Source organism: Ursus americanus, chromosome 2, assembly GCF_024610735.1.
Source record: "Ursus americanus isolate L20-20 chromosome 2, mUrsAme1.1.p, whole genome shotgun sequence".
In the NCBI taxonomy this organism is placed as follows: domain Eukaryota; kingdom Metazoa; phylum Chordata; class Mammalia; order Carnivora; family Ursidae; genus Ursus; species Ursus americanus.
The window spans coordinates 42660712-42681271 of NC_142128.1; the positions used below are offsets into that span (position 1 = coordinate 42660712).

Here is a 20560-nt window from a genome sequence, read left to right on the forward strand (position 1 = left end):
AGCCCATGTAGCCTTTGCTGGTCCTACAACAGTCTCTGGCCATGGCTGGTTCTCAGTAACTGCTTCCAGAACAAATGAATGGAAAGCAAGCACACGACTTCAGCCAAAATCAGTGACCATTAGGCTGAAAGAAAACTACTGCACCTTTCATTAGTAGTCTTGTTCTTTTTTTTTTTTTAAGATTATCTATTTATTTGACAGAGAGAGAACGCATACAAGCAGGGGGAGGGGCAGAGGGAGAGGGAGAAGCAGGCTCCCCGCTGAGCAGGGGCCCAACGCAGGACTTGATCCCAGGACCCCAGGATCATGACCTGAGCCCAAGGCAGACCCCCCACCGACGGAGCCCCTCAGGCGCCCCAGTGCTCTTGCTTCTTGATTTAATAATTTATTTAACTCTCCTGGATAGGCGCATGAAAGAGGTACTCTGCAAAAATCAGGTCTGCACCCAAGAGTGGCCCTGCCAGGCTGGGAGAGGTCAGGATGCACCCACTCCTCCACAGCCCCACCCCCCCACCCCCCCCAGGTCTTAGAAACAGAGCTTGTCGATTCAGCTCACGCTCGCCCTTACTGGGTCTCTAAGCCTGCAGCTGGCCACCGATCCCCATTCAGCAGCTCAGCCTCTCAGGGCTGCAGGTCCAGGGACTCCAGCGCACCCACCCTCCTCTCGCTCCAACCATGTCAACTCTCCCCTTCTGTATTTGGGCTGCCAAACAGGGCCAGGAAAGACCTGACGTTCAGCTTGCAGCACTGCTGCAAACCCAGGCTCTGACCTCAGTCAGGACCTCTGTCCTTTCTGTGTCCTCCATCAGCCTGTTCTCCCGCCTCCGCGGCTGCTCCCAACTTCTGTCCCCTGGCTTCTGGCTCATACTCTGCTCCGATTTCACGAGCAATCCACGTCACCAGGTGCCCAGAAACATAGCCACCTGCCCCACACTCTCCTCCTTCCTTTTGGGCCCAGAAGACAAGTGTCCCTATTGCTGGCCAAGGTGAAGCTCACCTCCCTGTCTTTCAGGACCCACTGCAGCCTCCCCAGGACCTGCGGTCGATGGCTTTGCCAGCAGCATCTTCAGACCCCTCGGTCCTATCGTGGCCCTCAGCAGTCCCTCTCCAGAGCCCCCGGAGAGCGGTGCACACCACCACCAATTCATTCTGTAGCCCACCTCGGACGAGCACCTGCCACGCTCCCCGCCCCCACCACAGGCACTGCCCAGATGAAAGGCACTCAATTCACACCAATGCCAGAGCCTTTCCCTGGCTCTCATCTTACCTGCCCTCTCCGTGCTGTCGGCTGCTATCCCCGCCCTCCTGGAGAGACTCTTCGGCCACCCTGTGGCCCCCTGGTAGCCTCCGTCAGGCCTCCCTCCAGGCCTGTAAGAACGGCGTTCCCGAGCCTCTGATCTCGACCCTGTGCTCTCCCGTATACACCTTCCTACAGGAAGCCCTCCTCCCCGTCCAAGGTTCCCCCACTGCTGCCCTGTGGTCTTTAAGCCCCCAGCCCCAGGTCTCTCATCTGCTAAGCTGCAGGCAGCTCGAAGTCCACCCAGCAGACTTCCTCGGAAACCCACCCTTCTGCCTGTCACTCTCTCTGTTGGTGAATGACACCACTCTATTCTCCGCAGGTCAGAGATACCGAGGCCGTCTTTCATCTTCCCGCCCTGATCTCTAGGTCTTGTTCATTCTACCTCCTCAGGGATGCTCATTTGCATCCTCCCACTTCACTGATTCAGCCCTCCACCTGTGCGCATCCCAGTCACCCCAAGAGGACTCGCCTCCCGGCCCATCGCCTCCTGGCTCAGCTCCAATGCAGCATTATCTTCCTACTGCACACGTGGGAGCACAGAGCTCCCCTGATTTAAAGTCCGCCACGGCCCTGGACAGCACTTGCCACAGCACACTGAAGTCGGTTTGTTGGTGTCCCTTTCTCAGATGGTAAGCAGCCAGAGGACCAAGACCGTGCCACTTCCCTCGTGTCTAGCTCAACACCTGGCATGTAGCAGGCACATCCTCGGAGGCCGCGTGGCTGGGCCAACAGTAAAGCAGGGCAGTGGGGAGAAGCAGAGGCTTCCCATCTGCAGACCGGCTCTTGGGCCTGGGCGAGATGGATTTCTTATCTTTTGTCAACCTAGGCTTCTTCAACCATCACGTGAGAATACCGGCGCCTACCTCATCCAGGACGGCACAAGGCACCCGGAGGACCCAGCACAGTGCCTGACCCAGGGAGGCCCTCAAAAAAAGGTTGTCATTGTTACTGACAACAGCCGTTAACATCAAGGGTAGAAAAGAATCCCAGGGTTTAAAGGCTGGAACGCTTGACACCCCAAGGAAAGTGCCACACATTTAGTATGGGGCAGAGTCCAACCCCAACCGTGGGGACAAGGTCACTGGCTCTCACGCCACGGGCTGTTCTGCAGCAGGGGGTGAACCGAAGCGCTTTGGGAGCCGCACGCTGTGGACGAAGGATACTCCAGACCACCTGCGGATTTCGTACGTGGGTACTCGTCTTGCTAAACTTGGACCCGGGCTCCCGTGCCTTGAGGCAAGTTCCTAATTACAGCACGGTTGAGCTTTCCTATTGTCCGCTGTGATCGTCTACTAAACCGGGAATCAAATGACTCCTCCTTGCTGGTTTGCTGTGGCCATTGGGGGGGGGGCAGCGCCACCCCCGAAACTTGTACACCCACTCCTCTTCCCCCATGGAGAACCACTTTGTTCAATGAAGTCTCAGACCGCTGAGATGATGTCTGGCAGGATTCATCTCTCACACGCCTTGCCCCCTCCTGAGCTCACCTGCGGAGGGGTCTCTGAATCACAGCACCTCCTTCCGCCGTGAAGAGCATCATCGGAAGAGCGTGTTTTGTCGTGCGCACGCTCCATCCGAAGGACGGACAGGTGTTCAGGCAAAACACTTGCTGGTTGAGATTCAGGCGGCAATGTGCAGGGGGCTGGCCACCCTCGGAGGCCAGGACCCTGGGGACAGAGGGGCAGATAAGGAAGGGGACTTGAGTAGAGGGGGCCCCAGGCAGCCTTGCAGGGCGAGGTGGGCTCTAAGCAGGATGTGTGAGGAGAAGAAACAGTAAGGAAATGGTTGCAAGGTCCTCTGGGCCACCCACCCCCCCGGTCCTTCCTGATGAGCAGAAGACGACTCCTTCCTGCCCTGCACCAAGACCAGGTGGCTTTCAGGACATAGGCAGGGTGCGTGAGGGGGGCATCAGAGCCGCGGGCTATTTACCAAGACACACCCTCAATGCTGACCTCGAAGGAGACTTTCCCAGGTGATCTCCCAGTCTACTGATTACGACGTAACTCAGACTCGCTTTCGCGTGTAGTCCCAGTTTTGGGTGCGGCCCTCTGGGATTATTCCCACCTAGAGGTGTGTGAGGGCGCCTGGCACCTCTCCGAAGTGTCACGGACATTCCTTAGGTCGGGCTCAGCAGGAACCAACTTGCTCAGAGTGCAACGGCTCAGAGTGCAAGCAGGTCCTGCAGTGCAGGACGGGACGGCAAGATCGCGGCCGAGGTCCGGTCTGGCAACAGGAAACTCCCTGCCACCGGCTGCCGTGACTCTGACGCTGACCCTGCAGCCAAACCAGCCACTCAAGAGGGCACGAGCCCTGGTGTAGACGTGGAAGCTGCATTCCCTTAAGACACAGCACACAGGGATCCCAGACATAAGGTCAGACCTGTGACTCACCTTCCCAAGATGAGGGTGTGTACCACGGAGGAAGAGCTGGCAGGACCAACCAGGGTGGCGTCACCAAGCACCCTTCCCTCCCTCGCCCCGTCCCTCCTGCATGCCCACTCTGAATCATGCTGCTGGTCACATACCCTCTGTATCAAGGTGTCCGTGTGGTTTGGGGTATCATTTTAGGTTTGCTCGGTCTGTGGTGGGGACGAGGACAAGGCAGCAGAGCGCGTGGGCTACACGCAAGGCTTGGTCAGTGCTTCTCGATGGCTTCTAGCCAACAGGGGCCCAGCTGGTGCCATCCACAGAGATCCGGAACCCCTCACACAACCAGCCCCGTAAGACCTCGTGACAAGGTTATTTCTTCCTCGAGTAAGCTCTAGATCCACGCCGGGCTTGAACTCAACTCCCAAGCTCAAGAGCTGCGGGCTCTACCGGAGCCGGCACGCGCCCTCCGAGTGACCGCGCGCCCTCCGAGTGACCGCGCGTTCCAGTGTGAAAACAGCAGCAACAGCAGCACACGAGTGTTTTTCCGTTATAAAAATTTATCGAGGGAATAATTTGACTCTTTAGAGGCTTGGTTTAACAAAGTAAAAGACTAAAAACCATGAAAACACTTTTCTTTTTTAACCTACCAAAGAGAATCTAAATTAAATAAATTCTCTATTACTTTAGGAAAGAGACTGCTTTCCTAAATCAGAAAAGTTGATTTGCAAATCACGCTCTTACCTCTGCTGCCTTGTAACCCAAAGGAGAATGGAACCTCCCCAGGGATGGCGCCTCTGGAGGTCAAGGTGGGAAGGAGGAGACAGGCCAGCACAGACGAGGTGGAAACTCTGAGCCAAAAGCTGAGTCTGGAAAATGCTGTCATCCAACCAGGCTTCTTATGAGAGTGAAAGAGGGGGCTGCTAATTACTTGAGAACAAAAGGCATAAAATGGGATCTGTGGCCTTCCTGGTGATAAGGCAGTCTGGGAAACTACGCTTGCCAGGGCGCCCTGCCCCATGAAGGTCTGAAGGCCCGCCGGAGCCCAGCACCCTGGGACCTGTGGTTAGCACCATTTAAGAGGTAAACAGTGTAGGGCTGCTTCTGACGCGGAGGCTTTCTCCTTCCTCGGAAAATGTAACCAGACACACAACACAACACTGGAGGTGAGATTCCAATGACTATTAAGCCGGGGGGGGGGGGGGAGCCTCTGCCTCCCTCACAGCTGAGCTCCCCAGGAGGTAGAGCGGGGGAGCTGTCCACCGGTCCACGGCCCTGTGTTCCTGTGTGCGCTGCGGCCTCTGCCTCCCCACGTCGCCAGCGCCCCCGCTGCCACTAGTCTTCTGGGGGACTCTGGGCCAGGTGCTGCTCCCACTCGGCTTCCACCAACTTGTACAGCTCCATGGTGGCCTGGGCGTCCTCTACGGAGGAGTGTCCGCTTCTCCCCACCTGAACGCAGCACGAAGACAAGAGCATGAAGCCCCAAGAGACTATCTCTTTCCTTCCCGACTGGCTCTCCCTGCCCCCGACACGCTGCTGCTGCGGTCACTGCCTGCAAAGCTAGGACTCTGGTGGGACCTAGTCCTATGCTCCTGTTCACCTCGGTCCTTTCCGTGGACTGTACAAGCCACGCTGTTCTGCACTCTGCAAACACAACGTTCCAGATCACTGACAGGCCTTCCGAGTCTGGCACCTTCCCCACCTCCACAACCACTCCCTACACGACGTGCGCCCGCCCTTCTCCCAGTGCATATGTGTCGACTGCACAAGAGGCCCGGGCGCCCCCTCTGCAGACTCTCAGACCACCACAATGTGCTCACTTCTTTTCCCAGCTAGGGTTCTGCATGCACTTGAAGACTTTCCCTCTCCCAAGCACCCCCTGGGACACTCTATGAGGCAGAGAACAGGAACCATTACCCTACGTACAGATGGAGAGACTACTGGGCCGCCCTGCCCAAAGCTCTTCCCATTAGAGCAGCCTGCCTGCATCTACGTCCAGAGCCATCTGGGGCCTGAGTCTGCAGTGAGGCAGTAAGGAGCCCCCCTCCCCGGGTCCGAGCCGGGGGCCTGAGAGCATCTGGGGAGACATCACCTGGATGTCCCGGTTCAGAAGCTTCTTGGTGAGGGTCTTCAGAGACATGGTGGCATTCTCCGGGCAGTCGGCCTTCCGGTTGAGAGGGGGGATGTGGGAGGTGTCGCGGGTGAGGGACTTGGGGTGGAAGTACTGAAGGGCTTTGAAGTCGTTGTGGATGGCATGCCCCACCACGATCTTCCCTGCGAGGATCTTCAAGATCTGCAAGGGAGCAGAGGATGCGCTGGTGAAGAGGCCAAGCTGGCGGGGCCGCTGCATCCCAGAAGTCCGACGTGGCCATCGGTCCGTCCAGACTCTCTGCACCATGTGCTCACCTACCTCGCCCTCTCCCATAGGTTTCCTCCATCTGAGCTCCATCTCCACTCCCCGAGGTGAAAGCAGCTGTTGCCGGTGGTGTAACCCGGTTTGGACTTACCAATGGCTCCTTATCTTCTCATTAATTTCCACCCGAATGACAGATTAATTTGCCTCAGTCCCAAATCACACTCATGTGTGCGATGTTCGCTTACTATCCAGTTCGGTTCTGGCTTGCTACGTGAACTTCTCTAGCCATTCCCACACGCTGGCCTTAGACACGAGGCTTGGAAAAATGCAGTCAAAGATGGGCTCCAAGGAGGTAACAGAAGCCCCACATCGTATGCAAACAGTTACGCATATAGGGCTTTTTTTTGCGGGGGGCGGTCTATGATTTCCATGACTTTGGAAGGGCCTACAAGCTCCAAAGCTTAAGAATCACTTGTAGAGTCGGGCTGCAGAGGGAAGCAGCCATGCAGCCCAGAAAGTCCGCCCCACTGCTCTACTCACTCGCTGCATCCGTTCACCAGCTGCTCAGGAACCTTACTCATACTAGTCTTGAGACCAAGTAACCTCTCACTATTTCAGTATCTAAAAGCAAAAGGACAACCAAAGAGTATGCCACAAGCTCTGAAGGCCATTCCCCAAATGGACTCCAAACAGGTTGCGAACAAGAGCGACAGTCCTATGATCGATCCGTGCATAGCCAACAGGAGCCCCGGGGACCGTGCATAGCCAACAGAAGCCCCCGGGAGGGGCCAGACCCATGTGAACATCCCCCTGGTCTCACGCCTCAGCGTGGGCACCGGGAAAGCGCTCTATCATGAAAACCCGATGGAAGTCCAATCAACTAGGTTCCTGTGTGCTCCAGACCGCAGCTGCCACTCACCATCCACCAACACCCCCACTGTGTGCTCATTCAACAGCCCTCGGAGTCACGGGGATTCAAGATCTCAGACCCATCCCACCTTCTGCCTCTCCCAAGCCCTGCTCACCGGTGCCCTAGCACACAGAATCTGCAGCCCTTCCTCTCAAGTTCTAAAATCCAGCCCCTTCACCTCTAATGAAGCTCCTCCAACTGTCAGGGCACGAACAGAATTAGTGGAACACCGCGAGTCCAGAGAAGAAAGAGAATGTGGAGCTGAAGTGATAGACGCAGACCACAGGCGCCCTCTGGAGGCCACCCAAGACCAGGCGGCTTCCTCTCCGCCTCCTCCCTGCGCCTCCCAAGTCCACCCTCCTTTCCCTGTCCCTCTGTGGTGCTGCCAGCGTCCAGCATCCAGTATGGGGCCACCATGAGGAGGTGTGCTCAGTGAGTGAGGTGAGAACCCCGACAAGCCAGCCCCGTGTCTTTTACCCCCCCCCCCCTTTAGGCTACTTGTCCCAGGTACACACATCACCCTGCTCCTGCCCCCAACACATCCCATGCTTGCCACACTTGCTTGGGCACCCTCTCCCCCTCTCCGTGCTCAACCCCAAACTCCAGCTCTACAAGGCATTCCCAGATTGAGCCCTTTCCCTCGCCATTCATGCCTGCTGCTCTGCCCCTCAGCGGCTGTTATTCCTCTGTGTGGATTCCCAGTTCCCCAGATGAGGATTCATTTCGGGAGCTCAGGTAGATCTCAGCTAGCCTAGTTCATCACAGCAGCTAACCGTAACTTTCTGGACTCTCAGCACACCTTACTCCAGCAGGAAGCCCCCTTCACCTGGCAGTCCACCCCCCTTTCCTCCTCCACGATCCTTCGGCACCTTCCTAGGGTGACCTCGCTGCCTCCAGTGTCCCCCCCGCCTCTCACCTGGCTCCGGGCGGTCTTGAAGGGTGTAGCGTTCACCATGTGCTGCTTCCGGATGCCACTCCATCTGGTCCGGTAGTCCACGATGTGGCAGGGGGGCAGGATGTACTCATCATAAAGCACGTCTCCGTGGTAGTTGACGATGCTACATCGGGCCAGGGAACTGACGTGCCCCTTGGGTCCCGTGCCCACCATCTCACAGTCAATGGCCACCATCTTCCTTGGCATCTTCTGGGATGCTCCGGAACATTTATTGTCTGAATGAGATTGGGTGGAGCTCTGTGGGGCATTCTTCTGAGTAGGGTTCTTCTGGGGGCCCTTCTTGTGGGGGCGAGTTGGGTGGCTCCTCGTCTTTGGAAGGGCGCTCTGGAACTCCCCCAGCAAATCCACTTTAGCCACTGCAGACCCCGGCTTCTGTGCAGGGGCAGGGGTTAGCCACGGCACTGCTGCCTTCTTGTCCAGGGCCTGCTCTGGCCCACTGCTGGAGGCAACGGTCTTCTTTTTTGGAAGGGGAGAGACCTTCCAAGTGCCATCTATGCTAGAAGTCTCCCCTTTCTTTGGAGGTTCTGAGTGCAGCTTAGATGCCTTGCTCGGGGGCTGGTTCTTCTTATTCAGAAAGCCTCTCCGTTCCAAGAGCCGCCGCTTCCGGACAAATTTGCGGTGCTTGGCATTCCCTTCAAATGCTTTTTTGGGGGGAGGTTCACCAAAATCCAGATTGAGGAGTAAGGTAGACATGAGGACAGTGGATGGCGGGAGAGCAGGTGGGAAGAGTGGCTTACTGATGACAAGGAGACAGAGGATTCATCCTCTGTTGAACCCCACAGGCCGACATCTGGAGGTCTGGGGTACACCCTGGGGAAGAAAGTGATCCTGATAACCGAGCCCGCCGGCCGGAGAAACGATAAGACCCATCTGCGTGGGGCTTAAAGTTGGAAAGGCATCAGAGCTACCGCCCAGAGTGGGAATGAATCTGTAACGTGAAATGATGTTAGGAGCACTGTCTGAGCCAGGAAGCCTGGATTCTGGCACGGCCCAACAATTCACGAGCTGTAGGATCTTCACAAGAGTCACCTGCCCTCCCCTGAGCTCAGTCTCATTCGGAAACTGAGGGGGCTGTAGGGCCAACCGGCTCGAACTCTGAGCCTGGAAAGCCAGAACAGGGGAGCTCCATTATCCGCACGGGGAGGGGAAGTCTAAGTGTGCTCGCCAACAGTGGCGGGACCGGCCCCCAAGGCCTCTGGGTTACCCCGGCACCCCTCGCGTGGCTCCCTCGGCTCCAGGCGGGGAAACCCTGAGCAAGCATCTCACTCCAGCCCTGTTCCCGAGACAGGCCCTCTGACAACACACATCCACCGGGAGAACCAAGGCTGGGGGCCGCCTACTTCGGCGAGCACGCCAAGGTTGAGGGGGATCCCCGCCACGAAGGGCGCCCCTGGAGCCCACACCTACCTCCCAGCGGGCCCCGCTAAGAGCGGAAGCGCCCGGAGCCGGATGCGGAAGTCGGCGCGCGCCGGCGAGGCCCGGGCCGGCAGGCGCGCGGATTGGACCGCGCCGGGGGCCGGCGTGCGCGCGCCCGCAGCGCCCCTGCCTCCGGGAGCGAGGCCAGGGACTCCGAGTGCGTGAGCAGCGGCAGCGGCGGCGGCGGCGGCGGCGGCGTGGGGGGCGGCGGGGGCGGGATGCGCTCCCCGGCCCCTCTAGCCCCGTGGAGGTACAACTCGAAGGTGGGGAGGCCGCGCCCCGCGGGAAACGCCGCACGCGGGACTGGCCTCACTTCCGGGGGAGGAGGGAACTGCGCGGGGAGGGGCGGGCCTCGGCGCCGCGGCACGCCTCTGTGACGTACTGCCCGGCGCCCCGCCCCACATGTGCGCCCGCGCTGCGTCGCGACCTGTGACGTTAGGGGGCGCGTCCCGTCTTCGTCCCCAGCCGCGGGCCGGGGAAGGGGGCGTCGGGGGTGAGGGAGCCGAGGGGCCCCCGCGTGGGACTGGCGCTGGCCCCCTCCCCGCGCAGCGCGCTCTCGCTGCTGACGCCACCGGCTGCCCCCCGGGATGCCGGGCGTCTCAGCGCGCGGCCTCTCTCTGGAGCAGAGGAGGCAGCTGGCTGTGAACCTCACCCGTGTGCTGGCGCGCTACCGCTCCATCCTGGACGCCTACATCATCGTGAGGCCACGGGGGTGTGGGGGGGTGCTCCCGGGGGAGCGGTGGGCTGGGTGCGCACGGCAGGCGGAGAATCCGGAGAGGTGGCTTCTGCCCTCTCCCGTACGCGTCTGTGCAAGAAAGGGGTCATCCCCCTCTTGCTTTTCAGTTGACGTACATATTAATATTCCTAACCTCCGGGTGGTTTCTCTCACCTTCCCAAGTCCAAAATAAAACGCGTGGACGATTGAGCCGTGCCGCGGCTACGTTGATCTCTGCTGGGAACATGCGAGGTGTTCCGGAATTCACCCAAGCTTTGACTAAATCCCTGGCTCAGCAATGTAATGGACAGTTAGGGCTTTGGAGTCTGACTTTCTGCCTCCTTTACGGGGTCAGCCTTAGGCGTTTAAAGAAACTCCTCCTAGCCCGGGTTTCTCAACTGTAATACTGATCCCTCTCTGAAGGCTCACGGTGAAGAATAAATGAGATGATGTATGAATGGCACCAGCACCCACTGACCCATTCAGCCCCCAAACCCAGAAGCGTCCTTGATTCAGCTTCCTCCTTTATTGATTTACACTCCAGTCCTTCCTGCAGCTCTACCTGCAGAATGGATACCAACTGATCTCTGTCTACCTCACAAAACAGCCGATCTCTTTTAAAACGTAGATCTGATGAGGGGCGCCTGGCTGGGTCAGTGGTAGAGTAGTAAGTTTGAGCCTCACGTTGGATGTAGAGTTTACTTATTTAAAATAAATAAATGTGATCAAGGCACTGCCTTGCTTCCTGGGTGCTTTGATGAAATCTTAACTCCTTACCATTACGTAGAAAGCACCGCACGATCTGTCCCCTGCTGTCTCTCTAAGGCCATCACCTTGGTTCTCCCACATTCACTCTCCACACCTACATTGGCCTGATTTCTGTTCAGTAACATGGCAGGCACCTGGGCCTTTGCACTTACTAGTGTGCCTGGAATGTTTTCCTCCACAGGAAGAACCAGAGGGGTTAGGAGCAAGAACTAGAGTAGAGTTGGTTTCAGATCCCAGCTTTGCTACTTACTAGCTTTTCGGCTTGGACAAGTTACTTAATTGCTGTGCGGCAGTCTTATGTGTAAAATGAGAGATAAACTAGTACTTAACCTCATAGGTTTGTTTGAAGATTAAATGCATTAATGCATGGAAAATGTTTTGGACACCGCCTGGTGCATTAAAGTATTTTATAAGTATTTGTTATTACTTGAATTTGTTAAAGACTTTGTTTCAGAGAGAGAACAAAAGAGACAGGGAGAGTGAAAGGGAGAAGCAGACTCCCTGCTGAGCAAAGAGCCAGTCGCAGGGCTGGATCCCAGGATTGGAGATCATGACCTGAGCCGAAGGCAGACACTTAACCGCCGGGCCACCCAGTCCCTCCCCCCCCCCTTTTTTGGATGAGAACTTTTAAGATCTCTCGCCGGCTTTCAGGTATTTCAAATCCAGTGTTATTAGCTACAGTCACGTGCTGTACGTTACATTTCCGTGATCCATTTATTTTATGACTGGCAGTTGGTGCTCTTTGGCCCCCACATTTCCACAGCTGTCCCCCCTCTGGCAGCTACAGCCTGGCCTTTCTTTTCTGCTGTTGTGTGTTCATCATTCATGTCTCAGCTGGAGTGCCCCTCTCCTCAGACGAGGCTTCCCTGGTTACCCTCTCTGAAGCAGTTCTCTCAGACTCTGTCGTGTCGCTGTTTCGTCAGTGTTTTAGCGTCTATGTGACATTCGATGTTACCTGAAGTTATCTTTTTTTTTACGTAAACTTTGCAAGAACAGGAATCTCGTTTATCTAGTTTGTCGTTGTATTCTCTGAGCCTAGACTAGAGCTTGGTGCGTGACCAGAGCTCCAGAGTGGGTGATGCACAAACGCAGGAATGAAAACACATTCTATCACGTACAGCGTCTGGCACGTAAAGTGTCTGGGGCACATAATGGTAGAGTGTTAAATGGCGACGTGCTGGCGCCTGGGTAGCGCAGTTGTTAAGTGTCTGCCTTCGGCTCAGGGCGTGATCCCAGCGTTCCGGGATCAAGCCCCACATCAGGCTCCTCCGCTGGGAGTCTGCTTCTTCCTCTCCCACTCCCCTGCTGTGTTCCCTCTCTCGCTGGCTGTCTCTCTGTCAAATAAATAAATAAATAAAATCTTAAAAAAAAAAAAAAAGGTGACGTGCTGACAACCCAGGCCAGTCACTGTGCTGTTGGGGATGCAGAGGTGAAGACGTCTGTCCTGTCCCCACCCCCAGGCTCAGTTGTGTGGAGAAAACACACAGAGCAGCAGGCAGGGGAAGTGCTGCAAGGAGAGGCGTGTCCAGAATGCTGCCTGGGCCCCGAGGAGGGAGCGGGAGGCTAGAGCAGGCTTCAGAGAGTGGTGACTGGGATGGGGAGGGGGCACCTGCTGGCTGCAGCCAGGGGCCCTGTGTCCAGAGGGGCAAGGAGGAGTGGGGAGGGCAGTGGCCAGGTGATTGCTTCTCCCCTTCTCCTGCAGGAATTCTTTACAGACAACCTGTGGGGCACACTCCCTGGTTCATGGCAGGAAGCGCTGGATGGACTGAACCCGCCACAGCTGGCCACGCAGCTGCTGGGGATGCCCGGGGAAGGGGAAGTGGTCAGGTATGGGCAAGAGGGGCCCCATGCCGGGGGACTTGGGCTCAGAGTCTCCCCAGGGCTTCCTGGGTTACAAACTGGCACGGTCAGGATGCAATGGAGCTTTTCACTGGGGTCCCGGGCCGGCCTATCTCAGGTACAGGTCGGTGTGGCCACTCACCCTGCTGGCCCTGAAGTCCACAGCCTATGCCCTGGCCTTTACCCGGACACCTGGGTTTCAGACCCCCTCAGAGTTCCTGGAGAACCCCAGCCAGAGCTCCCGCCTGACAGCTCCGTTCCGGAAACACGTCAGGCCCAAGAAGCAGCACGAGATCCGGAGGCTGGGAGAGGTGAGGTGGCTGGCATTCGGGTGGTGTCTGTGGGCCTCTTATGTCACCTGCGGGACCACCCTCGGCAGGCAAACCATAATCCTCTCTCGATGCTGCGTCTGTGTTACGTGTTTGTTCTTTTGACGGGTTGGTTGGTGGCTGTGTCCGAATCACTGTCTTCTTCCCGTTTTCCACCTGCACCATCTGCTCTGGGCTTCACGGGGCGGGGGGGGGGGGGGCTCCTCTCCTCGTTCATGCTGAGAGGAGCAAGGAGAGGAGCCTGAGCCTGGGGTCAGCACCCTCCCTCCTGGTTTCCGTGTCGCCTGTCTCTTCCGTGGCACCCCCTCGCCATCTTCCCCTGCCCCTGTAGCTCCTCCACCCACATTATGGCTGTTTGCTCTGGGAGCCAACAACCAGTGGCCAGGAGAGCTTTGTTCCCTCCTCTTGTAGTTGGTGAAGAAGCTGAGTGACCTCACAGGCTGCACCCAGGTTGTGGATATAGGTTCAGGCCAGGTGAGTCAGACCCCTAATATTCTAGGATTTGGGGTTTGGGGTTTCTTTTCTTGAGTTGTGGGGATAGAAAGCTGGAGGCAGGCTATGAGGCCACAGGCCCCGGGAAGCAGGTGCCAAAGAGTGGTGGAAGTTGTCAGGGCAGATAAGCCTTGTGGGGGCCTGGGCCACCGCTAGGGAGGCTGACAGCAGAGGGGGCACTGAACAGGGCTATCTCCATCCTCCCTCTTGTGACTCCAGGGCCATCTCTCCCGATTCATGTCCCTGGGGTTGGGGCTGATGGTGAAGAGCATTGAGGGGGATCAGAGACTGGTGGAGAGAGCCCAGCGTCTGGACCAGGAGCTCCTGCAGGCTCTGGAAAAAGAGGAGAAGAGGCACCCACAGGTAGACCAGCTTTTCCTGTAGCCGGGGCTGCGGGGCGAGGTCTGGTTGGCTGGAATGGGGCACTGAGGCTGGACCCACTCTTTTCAGTTTCTGGAGTTGAAATGGTGTCATCTCTAATCCTGCTGCCCCTTTTGCCAGAGCCTCCTCACGTCTTCAAGGCACTCTCTAGTTCCCGAGTGCTTTCCACACTGCTCTGGCTTCCCCGCCACCTGCCAAGGGCCGGTCGGTTACCAGGCCCCTGACGGAGGAGGAGGTTTGCGGTTCCTGACGAGGAGCCCAGAGTTCAGCCCGTCTCCTGATTCAAGGCCCAGCTGTCCCGTTCCCCAGCTTCTCTCCCTCCTTGGCAAGGAACGTAGAGGACACATCCTCTCCTGTGACCTGAGGTGGACTGGGGGACACGGGGACTGCAGACAGACTTCCCACCTGCGCTTGTCCCATCCCGCCTCCACAGGTGGTCCACGCCGGCCCTCGCCACTCCCCACACCACGTGGTGAGGTGGGTAGAGCCCACGGCCCTGTGCGAGGAGCTTCTGCTTCCCCTGGAGACCTTGCCACAGAGCGGGGCCCGCTTGCTGCTGACAGGCCTCCACGCCTGCGGGGACCTGAGCGTTGCCTTGCTGAGGCACTTCTCCCGCCCTGAGGTGGTGGCGCTGGCCTCGGTGGGCTGCTGCTACATGAAGCTGAGTGACCCCGGCAGCTACCCATTGAGTCAGTGGGTGGCCGGGCTGCCCGGCTGCGAGCTGCCCTACCGGCTGCGGGAGGGAGCCTGCCACGCCCTGGAGGAGTATGCCGAGCGGCTGCAGAAAGCAGGCCCTGCCCTCCGCACCCACTGCTACCGGGCAGCGCTGGAAACCGTCATCCGGGGGGCCCGGCCTGAGCTTCGGCGGCCCGGCGTGCAGGGGATCCCCAGGGTCCACGAGCTCAAGATTGAAGAGTGAGGTTGGGGGAGGTGGGGGGGTGGAGAGGGGGCATCACTGCCTGAAGGCCCGAGTCCCCCCGGCCAGCCTCATTTGTTAGCTTACCCTAAAGAAGTTCTCCATGTGCCCAGGGGGGTGGTGTTGAAGCCTCGGGGGCAGCTTCCCAGAATTGCTTTAGAAGGGTGTTGTCGTTCTCTTATCCAGGAACTATCGGGTTTTTTAAATGCTGAAAATACAGCCGAATAATGGGACAGATCTGGCTGAGAATGAATTTTACGATTGATTTACTATTAGACAGGTCACAGCCAGAGGAACGTTTGAAAATGCACCCTAGGGTAGCCCAGGAAGCCAAGTGGCAATCGAATTAGGACTGGACGGTTTTGAGTGGGCGGTGGGGGTTCCTAAAACCGACCTGAGTGCCGTCTGTGGCTGACCCCGCAGGTACGTGCAGCGGGGGCTCCAGCGCGTGGGGCTGGATCCCCAGCTACCGCTGAATCTGGCTGCCCTTCGGGCCCATCAGGCCCAGGAGAACCGAGTGGTGGCCTTCTTCAGCCTGGCCCTGCTTCTGGCCCCACTAGTGGAGACGCTGATACTGCTGGACCGGCTGCTCTACCTTCAGGAGCAGGGTGAGGGTGGCCTGTAGTGGGGACCAGGGTGGGTGGGGCTGGAGTCCTGAGGCTCCTCCAGGCCCCCAGCCCCCACACTTGCTAGGCAGCCTGGGTTCCTCCCTGTGGTGATTCTCCAGCCAGTCACCGGTGGGGTCGGAGACGGGTCAGTGCAGATTCCTACTGAATTGGACTCCCAGCCCTGAGCTGCATTTTCAGCCAGAACCTTGGGCATGGAGAACCTACAGTGGGCACCTGTATTCCTGGTAGAGAACTGGGTCTCCTTAGACACCCTGAGGCCTCCCCGTGGAGAACGTGGCTGTGCCCATAGGCTAGGCAGGGAGCCGCTGAGAGTTGGTGGTTTCTTTCTGAGTAGCCCTGCCTTTCTCCCAGGCTTCCATGCTGAGCTCCTGCCCATCTTCAGTCCTGAGCTCTCTCCCAGAAACCTGGTTCTGGTGGCTACAAAGAGGCCTCTGGGTGAAGCCTTCTCTCTTCTGGAGACTGAAGACAACTGACAAACCCCATCTGAGACCACCCAGGCACCACTCACCCAGAGAACCAGCATCCTCTATCCCTGGAACCCTGCTTTCTCCGTGTGTTAACGTAATAGGATGTAAAAGTTTATTTTTAATTTATTGAACACATGAAATTATTTCCCTGTCGTTACTAGTCTGTAGAGAAGGACGGTGTGCAGCTCCACTGCAGAGGTGGCCCAGCTGGGCCTCACACCCAACCTCCTACCACCCTCCCTAGCGGTTAGCACCCCGGGATGGACCTCCCTCTCAGCACCTGCAGGCCCTGCCCCGGGGAAGGCTGGCAAACTTCCTTCCAGGCTCTGTAGGTACATGAGGACGGATGCCCCTTCCTTCAATCCCGGAAACCGGTGTGCCAGGGTCAGGCGTGCCCGTCTACTGGAACACGAAAGCTGCACACACGGGAAGACTCGTGGCTCTTTATTGGGGTCTGGAGAAGAGGTGGCCCTGGCCTTTAAGCTGAAGACAAGGAGGGGAGAAGCTGCTCCCCCAGGTTCAATACCAGTAGACCTTCTTGTGTCTCCGAGTCTCTTGGATCCCCATGGCCTCCATCACTTCCTCCTCCAGTGTCTTTAAACGGGGCACGTAGGTTCTTTCTAGAGCATCTTCCACCGATGTGTCTTTGGGACCATCTGTTGGAAAGGAGGAGGAAAGACGACGGGCGGGGGGGGGGGGGGCTTCTTAACACCCCTCACTCCCACTCCTACCACCCCAGCCCACCTTCCTGCCCCTCAGCCCGCCTCACCGATCCACGTTTCAGGGACAATGCCATCCGCTCTGGGAAAATCAGGTTTGGGGATAATTCTTCCTGATCTTGAGGAGACACGTACCCGCTCTCCAGCCTCCGTGAACCTCCATTCCACCTCAGTGGGTTTCCTAGTGGATGGGAGAGAGAAACCCAGCATGGGAACCAGGTCTTCCTGCTTCGTTCCGCCCAAAAAAGTCAATGGCTGAAAACATTACGGTCACCATCTTGTTGCTGTTCCATCTGTACTGGGGTGAGCTAGAGGGAGTCATGTCCATCAGATGGATGGTTCCTCTCAAATTCCAGAATTTCCAGCCCACTACTCCTTTTGTACAAATGTGATCAACACCTACATGGACGCTCAGAGTGGGAAACCCTCTGACCGGGGCCCCGTGTGCTTGCCTGTCCACGGGGTCCACAAGTTTGACCTGGTTGTGGAGCAAGGGCGCTTCGCTGGGGATCATGGTTCCCCGGTACTCCCCGGTCTTGCCAACATAGCGGTAGTGCTGTACGAAAGAGAGGGGACATGATAACCTCCCCAGCTCGTCATATTCAGCCCCAGGTGAACAGCAGAACGGTCAGCTGTGTCACTGCCCCTGTGGCTCGCCTCCTCCCTCCCTGGGCTGCTCTCCATGCAGAGTGACACGGGACAGGCTTCCTGAGCAGCCCCATCTCCTCCCTCCACTCACCGTATTCAGTCCCTCCAGGACCACCCAGTTGCGCTGCCGGATAACTTGAACCACTTTGCCTTGCTTCCCAGCATCCTTGCCTTCTAGGACCTCCACCTGCAGGAAGACATGGGTCAGGGAGGGGATCCTTGCCCAGGAGCCCCCCAACACTCTGCCCCATCTGAGGCTCTCACCATGTCCCCACAGAACAGATGCCATTCTTCATCAGAGATGGGTTCCACAGCCACCCGGCGCCGCCTGGTCCCTGGAGGGTTCTTCCTCCTGTCTGCAAGAGAGCCTGGGCGGCTCATCCCATAGCGGTAGTCGCGGGGCAGAGTGACCTTGGATGCCAAGGCCAGCAGGGCAGAGAGACGCATGGCTGGAGGCTCTGAGAAATCCCCTGGCCAGGGAAGATCCAGAAACCTTCCTAGTCAGCTCTGAAGTAGATAGATAGATGGGCACTTGGCCGGCTCAGTTGGGAGAGCATGTGACTCTTAATCTCAGGGTCCCTGAGTTCAAGCCCCCCATTGGGTGTGGAGCTACTGTAAAAAAAAAAAAAAAGATTAAAATCCAAAAACCATACAGAGTAGACAGAAATAAGTGGGCAAACAAGGAAGGGAAGGAATTTTTACACTCAGTCCGTTGCTAAATCTCATTGAAACCCTACAAATGTTATCTTCACTTTATAGATGAGGAAGGACTTAACTGAGGTTTGGTGACTTGCCTGTGGTCATGAAGCTACTGTGTGAGAACTGACATTCAAATCCACATGTATCTGACTTCAAAGTCCAAAAGGTTCCCCCAGGCCAGGGGCCATGCCATCTAGTTCACCCCTAAGTCCCATAGATCCAACCAGGGCGTGGCACACAGCAGATACTCAGTAAACAATTATTACATACATGCAGGATAGGAAACACACATGTAAGGGGAACAAACCAGTGGCACAAGGCCAAGGGACAGGCAGTTATAAAGTAAAATATAGGAAAAAAAAAAAAAGGATTAAGATGTCCCTACACCACTTCTAATTCCTAAACTCATTCGGGAAATAAGCACTCCTCCCTAAGACAGCTTCTTTTCTAAAGGCAAAGGCCCCCAGAGCAAGACTCCAGGATGACAGAGTCCTGGATTTCCCAACTATGTAAGCAAGTACTGGAAGCCTTCCAACTTGGGATAACGGACTAAGTCAGTGGCCTGATGAGAGAACTGAGGCAAAAATAGTACGTGCTTCCACTTAGCACTTGCTACCTGCCAGGAGCCACGTGGCTTCTTGCATCATGCACTAAAGGAAAGGGGTGGAGGGGGCGCCTGGGTGGCAGCTGGGCAGTTAAGCATCGGAATCTTGATTTCAATTTCGGCTCAGGTCATGATCTCAAGGCCATGAGATTAAGCCCTGCATTTAACTCCCACTCAGTGGGGAGAGATTCTCTCCCTCTCTCCCCTTCAGCCCACGCTCTCATGCTAATAAATACATAAATCTTTTTTAAAAAGGCAAAAGGGGAAGGGATGGAGCAGGGATCGTTAATCTTATTTTATAGCTAAGAACGTAGTCTATCTTCAAAATATAAATAAAGTGCACTCTTGTGGCTCCTGAGTGGCTCAGTAGGTGAAGTGTCTGCCTTCAGCTCACGTCATGATCCCGGGGTCCTGGGATGGAGCCCCACATTGGGCCCCCTGCTCAGCGGGGAGTCTGCTTCTCCTTCTGCCTCTACCTGCTGCTCCCCCTGCTTGTGCTCTCCGTGTCAAATAAGTTTTAAAAAAATAAAAAATAAAGTGCACTCTCATGGCACAAAGAGCTTGCCAGGGTCAGAGACCTTGGTGCCCCTCCGTGCTCACCATCCTACCCAATGTCTGAGCTTGTTTCATCATCCTTAAGATACCACAGTTTTACTTTCAATGTTTTAACAAAGCAAAGTACAGAATAACGTGAGTGGTATCGTGTCGTTTAGGCAAATTAAAAACATACGTGTTCTGGCACAGACTTAAATATTTATGGGAAGTAAGGAGCCCCAGGACTTGTTTGGGGTGAGGGAACTGTTTGGGGGCGCGGTTCCTTTCCACAACGTTTGTTTAGTTTCCGACTATGTGCACTGGTAAAAACCACCACCACCACCACCACCGAACGGGTCTGTCTGAACAGTCAGTCATTCTTCTTTATACTTCTCAACGTGAAAAACACGACGCCTAATGTTCTCCCCAGTGAACGTCGGCCTCAGTGTCCCCATGCAGATCCAACACGCGCTCAGGAGCGCAGCTCTGTGACAGGCAGAACGCGGGGAACCTCACCGCCGCCGCCCTGGGAAGGAAGCCGACAGGTGCGAGGACCACGAGGTCGGTTCCCCAGTCGAGGAGCTAGTTCACCTGCTGGATCGCTGCGAGAAGTCCTAGCCTCAGCCACTCTCGGTCTGCAGCTCCAGGAGAACACCCCAGAAGCCAGCCCCTGGACCCTGCCCTCCTCTCCTGCACATCGTGGAGGAGCTGTCCTCGGGGAGTTTCCGCCGCGGGCTCCGGCAACGCGCCCGCCCTCACCCCGCCTCCAGCAGTTTTCAGCACCCACCCGCTCCAAGCAGCCGACTAAGTCACGGCCGGGGCAAACGAAGGCCCTTCTCGCCCTCGGCTCCCGGGCGAGCCCAGCGAGGTCACCACCACCTGGGTACCGGACGCTCACCTCCGCTTCCTGCCGCGCCGCCGCGCCGCCCGCACATGCGCCCTGAGCCCGCTCCCCCCAACGCCCCCCGTCCGTTGGCTTTCTGGGAAATGTAGTCCAAATGCAAAGCGGACGCAAAAGCCAACCTCGCTCTGCAAGCTGGGAGTTGTAGTCCGCCGTTACGAAGCGAGCTGGAAACAGGAAATTTGGTCGGGTAAGAAATCAGGAAGCGTAAGAACACCGAGAGGCACGTCGGGAGTTGAAGGCAGGGTGGGATAGGCTTCGGCTCCCGGCACGTTTCCTCACGCACTCTGCGTGGGGGCCGCTGGGAATTGTAGTTTCCAGAGAGGAGGGCTCCATTTTCTAGGGGATTGTGGCTTCCTATTCGGAGCAGAGGGCCTCCCTCTCCAGGCTGGGCTGCGGCCGGTCCTCTCCCCGCGCGTCCCAGTCTGCAGCAGGGGGCCAGGGCAGATTAAGAAACTGCCCTAGGGCTTCTGCACGAAGGGGCGAAACATGGGCCCTTCCAAGGGTAGTCGACGAGCTTGTCACAAAATGTCAGCTCTGGGAGGCACGGGAGATGACCTGCTCCGGCCCCTCCACGCAACCCGGGGTCGTGGGAGGACCCCACGCTACCAGCCTC

General features: G+C 57.1%; 3 protein-coding genes across 9 annotated transcripts; 1 reads left to right on the forward strand and 2 right to left on the reverse strand.

Moving 5' to 3' along the window:
- Positions 1-4206: 4206 nt before the first annotated feature.
- Positions 4207-9434, reverse strand: ISG20L2 (interferon stimulated exonuclease gene 20 like 2). The gene is made up of 4 exons (XM_045784202.2): positions 9295-9434; positions 7849-8697; positions 5759-5959; positions 4207-5115 (listed from the first exon to the last, which is right to left on the reverse strand). Exons 2-4 carry the CDS (start codon positions 8578-8580, stop codon positions 5002-5004), a joined length of 1047 nt encoding a protein of 348 aa, XP_045640158.2. The 5' UTR covers positions 8581-8697; positions 9295-9434; the 3' UTR covers positions 4207-5001.
- Positions 9415-15970, forward strand: METTL25B (methyltransferase like 25B). Of its 3 annotated transcripts, none has more exons than XM_045784179.2 (8): positions 9415-9553; positions 12489-12613; positions 12829-12936; positions 13366-13428; positions 13666-13809; positions 14261-14742; positions 15167-15351; positions 15724-15970. In XM_045784179.2, exons 2-8 carry the CDS (start codon positions 12530-12532, stop codon positions 15843-15845), a joined length of 1188 nt encoding a protein of 395 aa, XP_045640135.1. In that variant the 5' UTR covers positions 9415-9553; positions 12489-12529; the 3' UTR covers positions 15846-15970. The 3 variants fall into 3 exon arrangements, with proteins under 3 accessions (XP_045640135.1, XP_045640133.1, XP_087711350.1); XM_045784177.2 differs by lacking the exon at positions 9415-9553 and adding an exon at positions 9706-10001 and having other exon boundaries at positions 12744-12936; XM_087855224.1 differs by lacking the exon at positions 9415-9553 and adding an exon at positions 9707-10001.
- A 298-nt stretch (positions 15971-16268) lies between these two features.
- MRPL24 (mitochondrial ribosomal protein L24) lies at positions 16269-20073 on the reverse strand. Of its 5 annotated transcripts, none has more exons than XM_045784217.2 (6): positions 19942-20073; positions 17471-17818; positions 17298-17393; positions 17011-17114; positions 16609-16739; positions 16269-16495 (listed from the first exon to the last, which is right to left on the reverse strand). In XM_045784217.2, exons 2-6 carry the CDS (start codon positions 17651-17653, stop codon positions 16359-16361), a joined length of 651 nt encoding a protein of 216 aa, XP_045640173.1. In that variant the 5' UTR covers positions 17654-17818; positions 19942-20073; the 3' UTR covers positions 16269-16358. The 5 variants fall into 5 exon arrangements, with proteins under 5 accessions (XP_045640173.1, XP_045640174.1, XP_045640175.1 ...); XM_045784218.2 differs by having other exon boundaries at positions 19831-19985; XM_045784219.2 differs by having other exon boundaries at positions 17471-17815; positions 19831-19971.
- Positions 20074-20560: the final 487 nt, after the last annotated feature.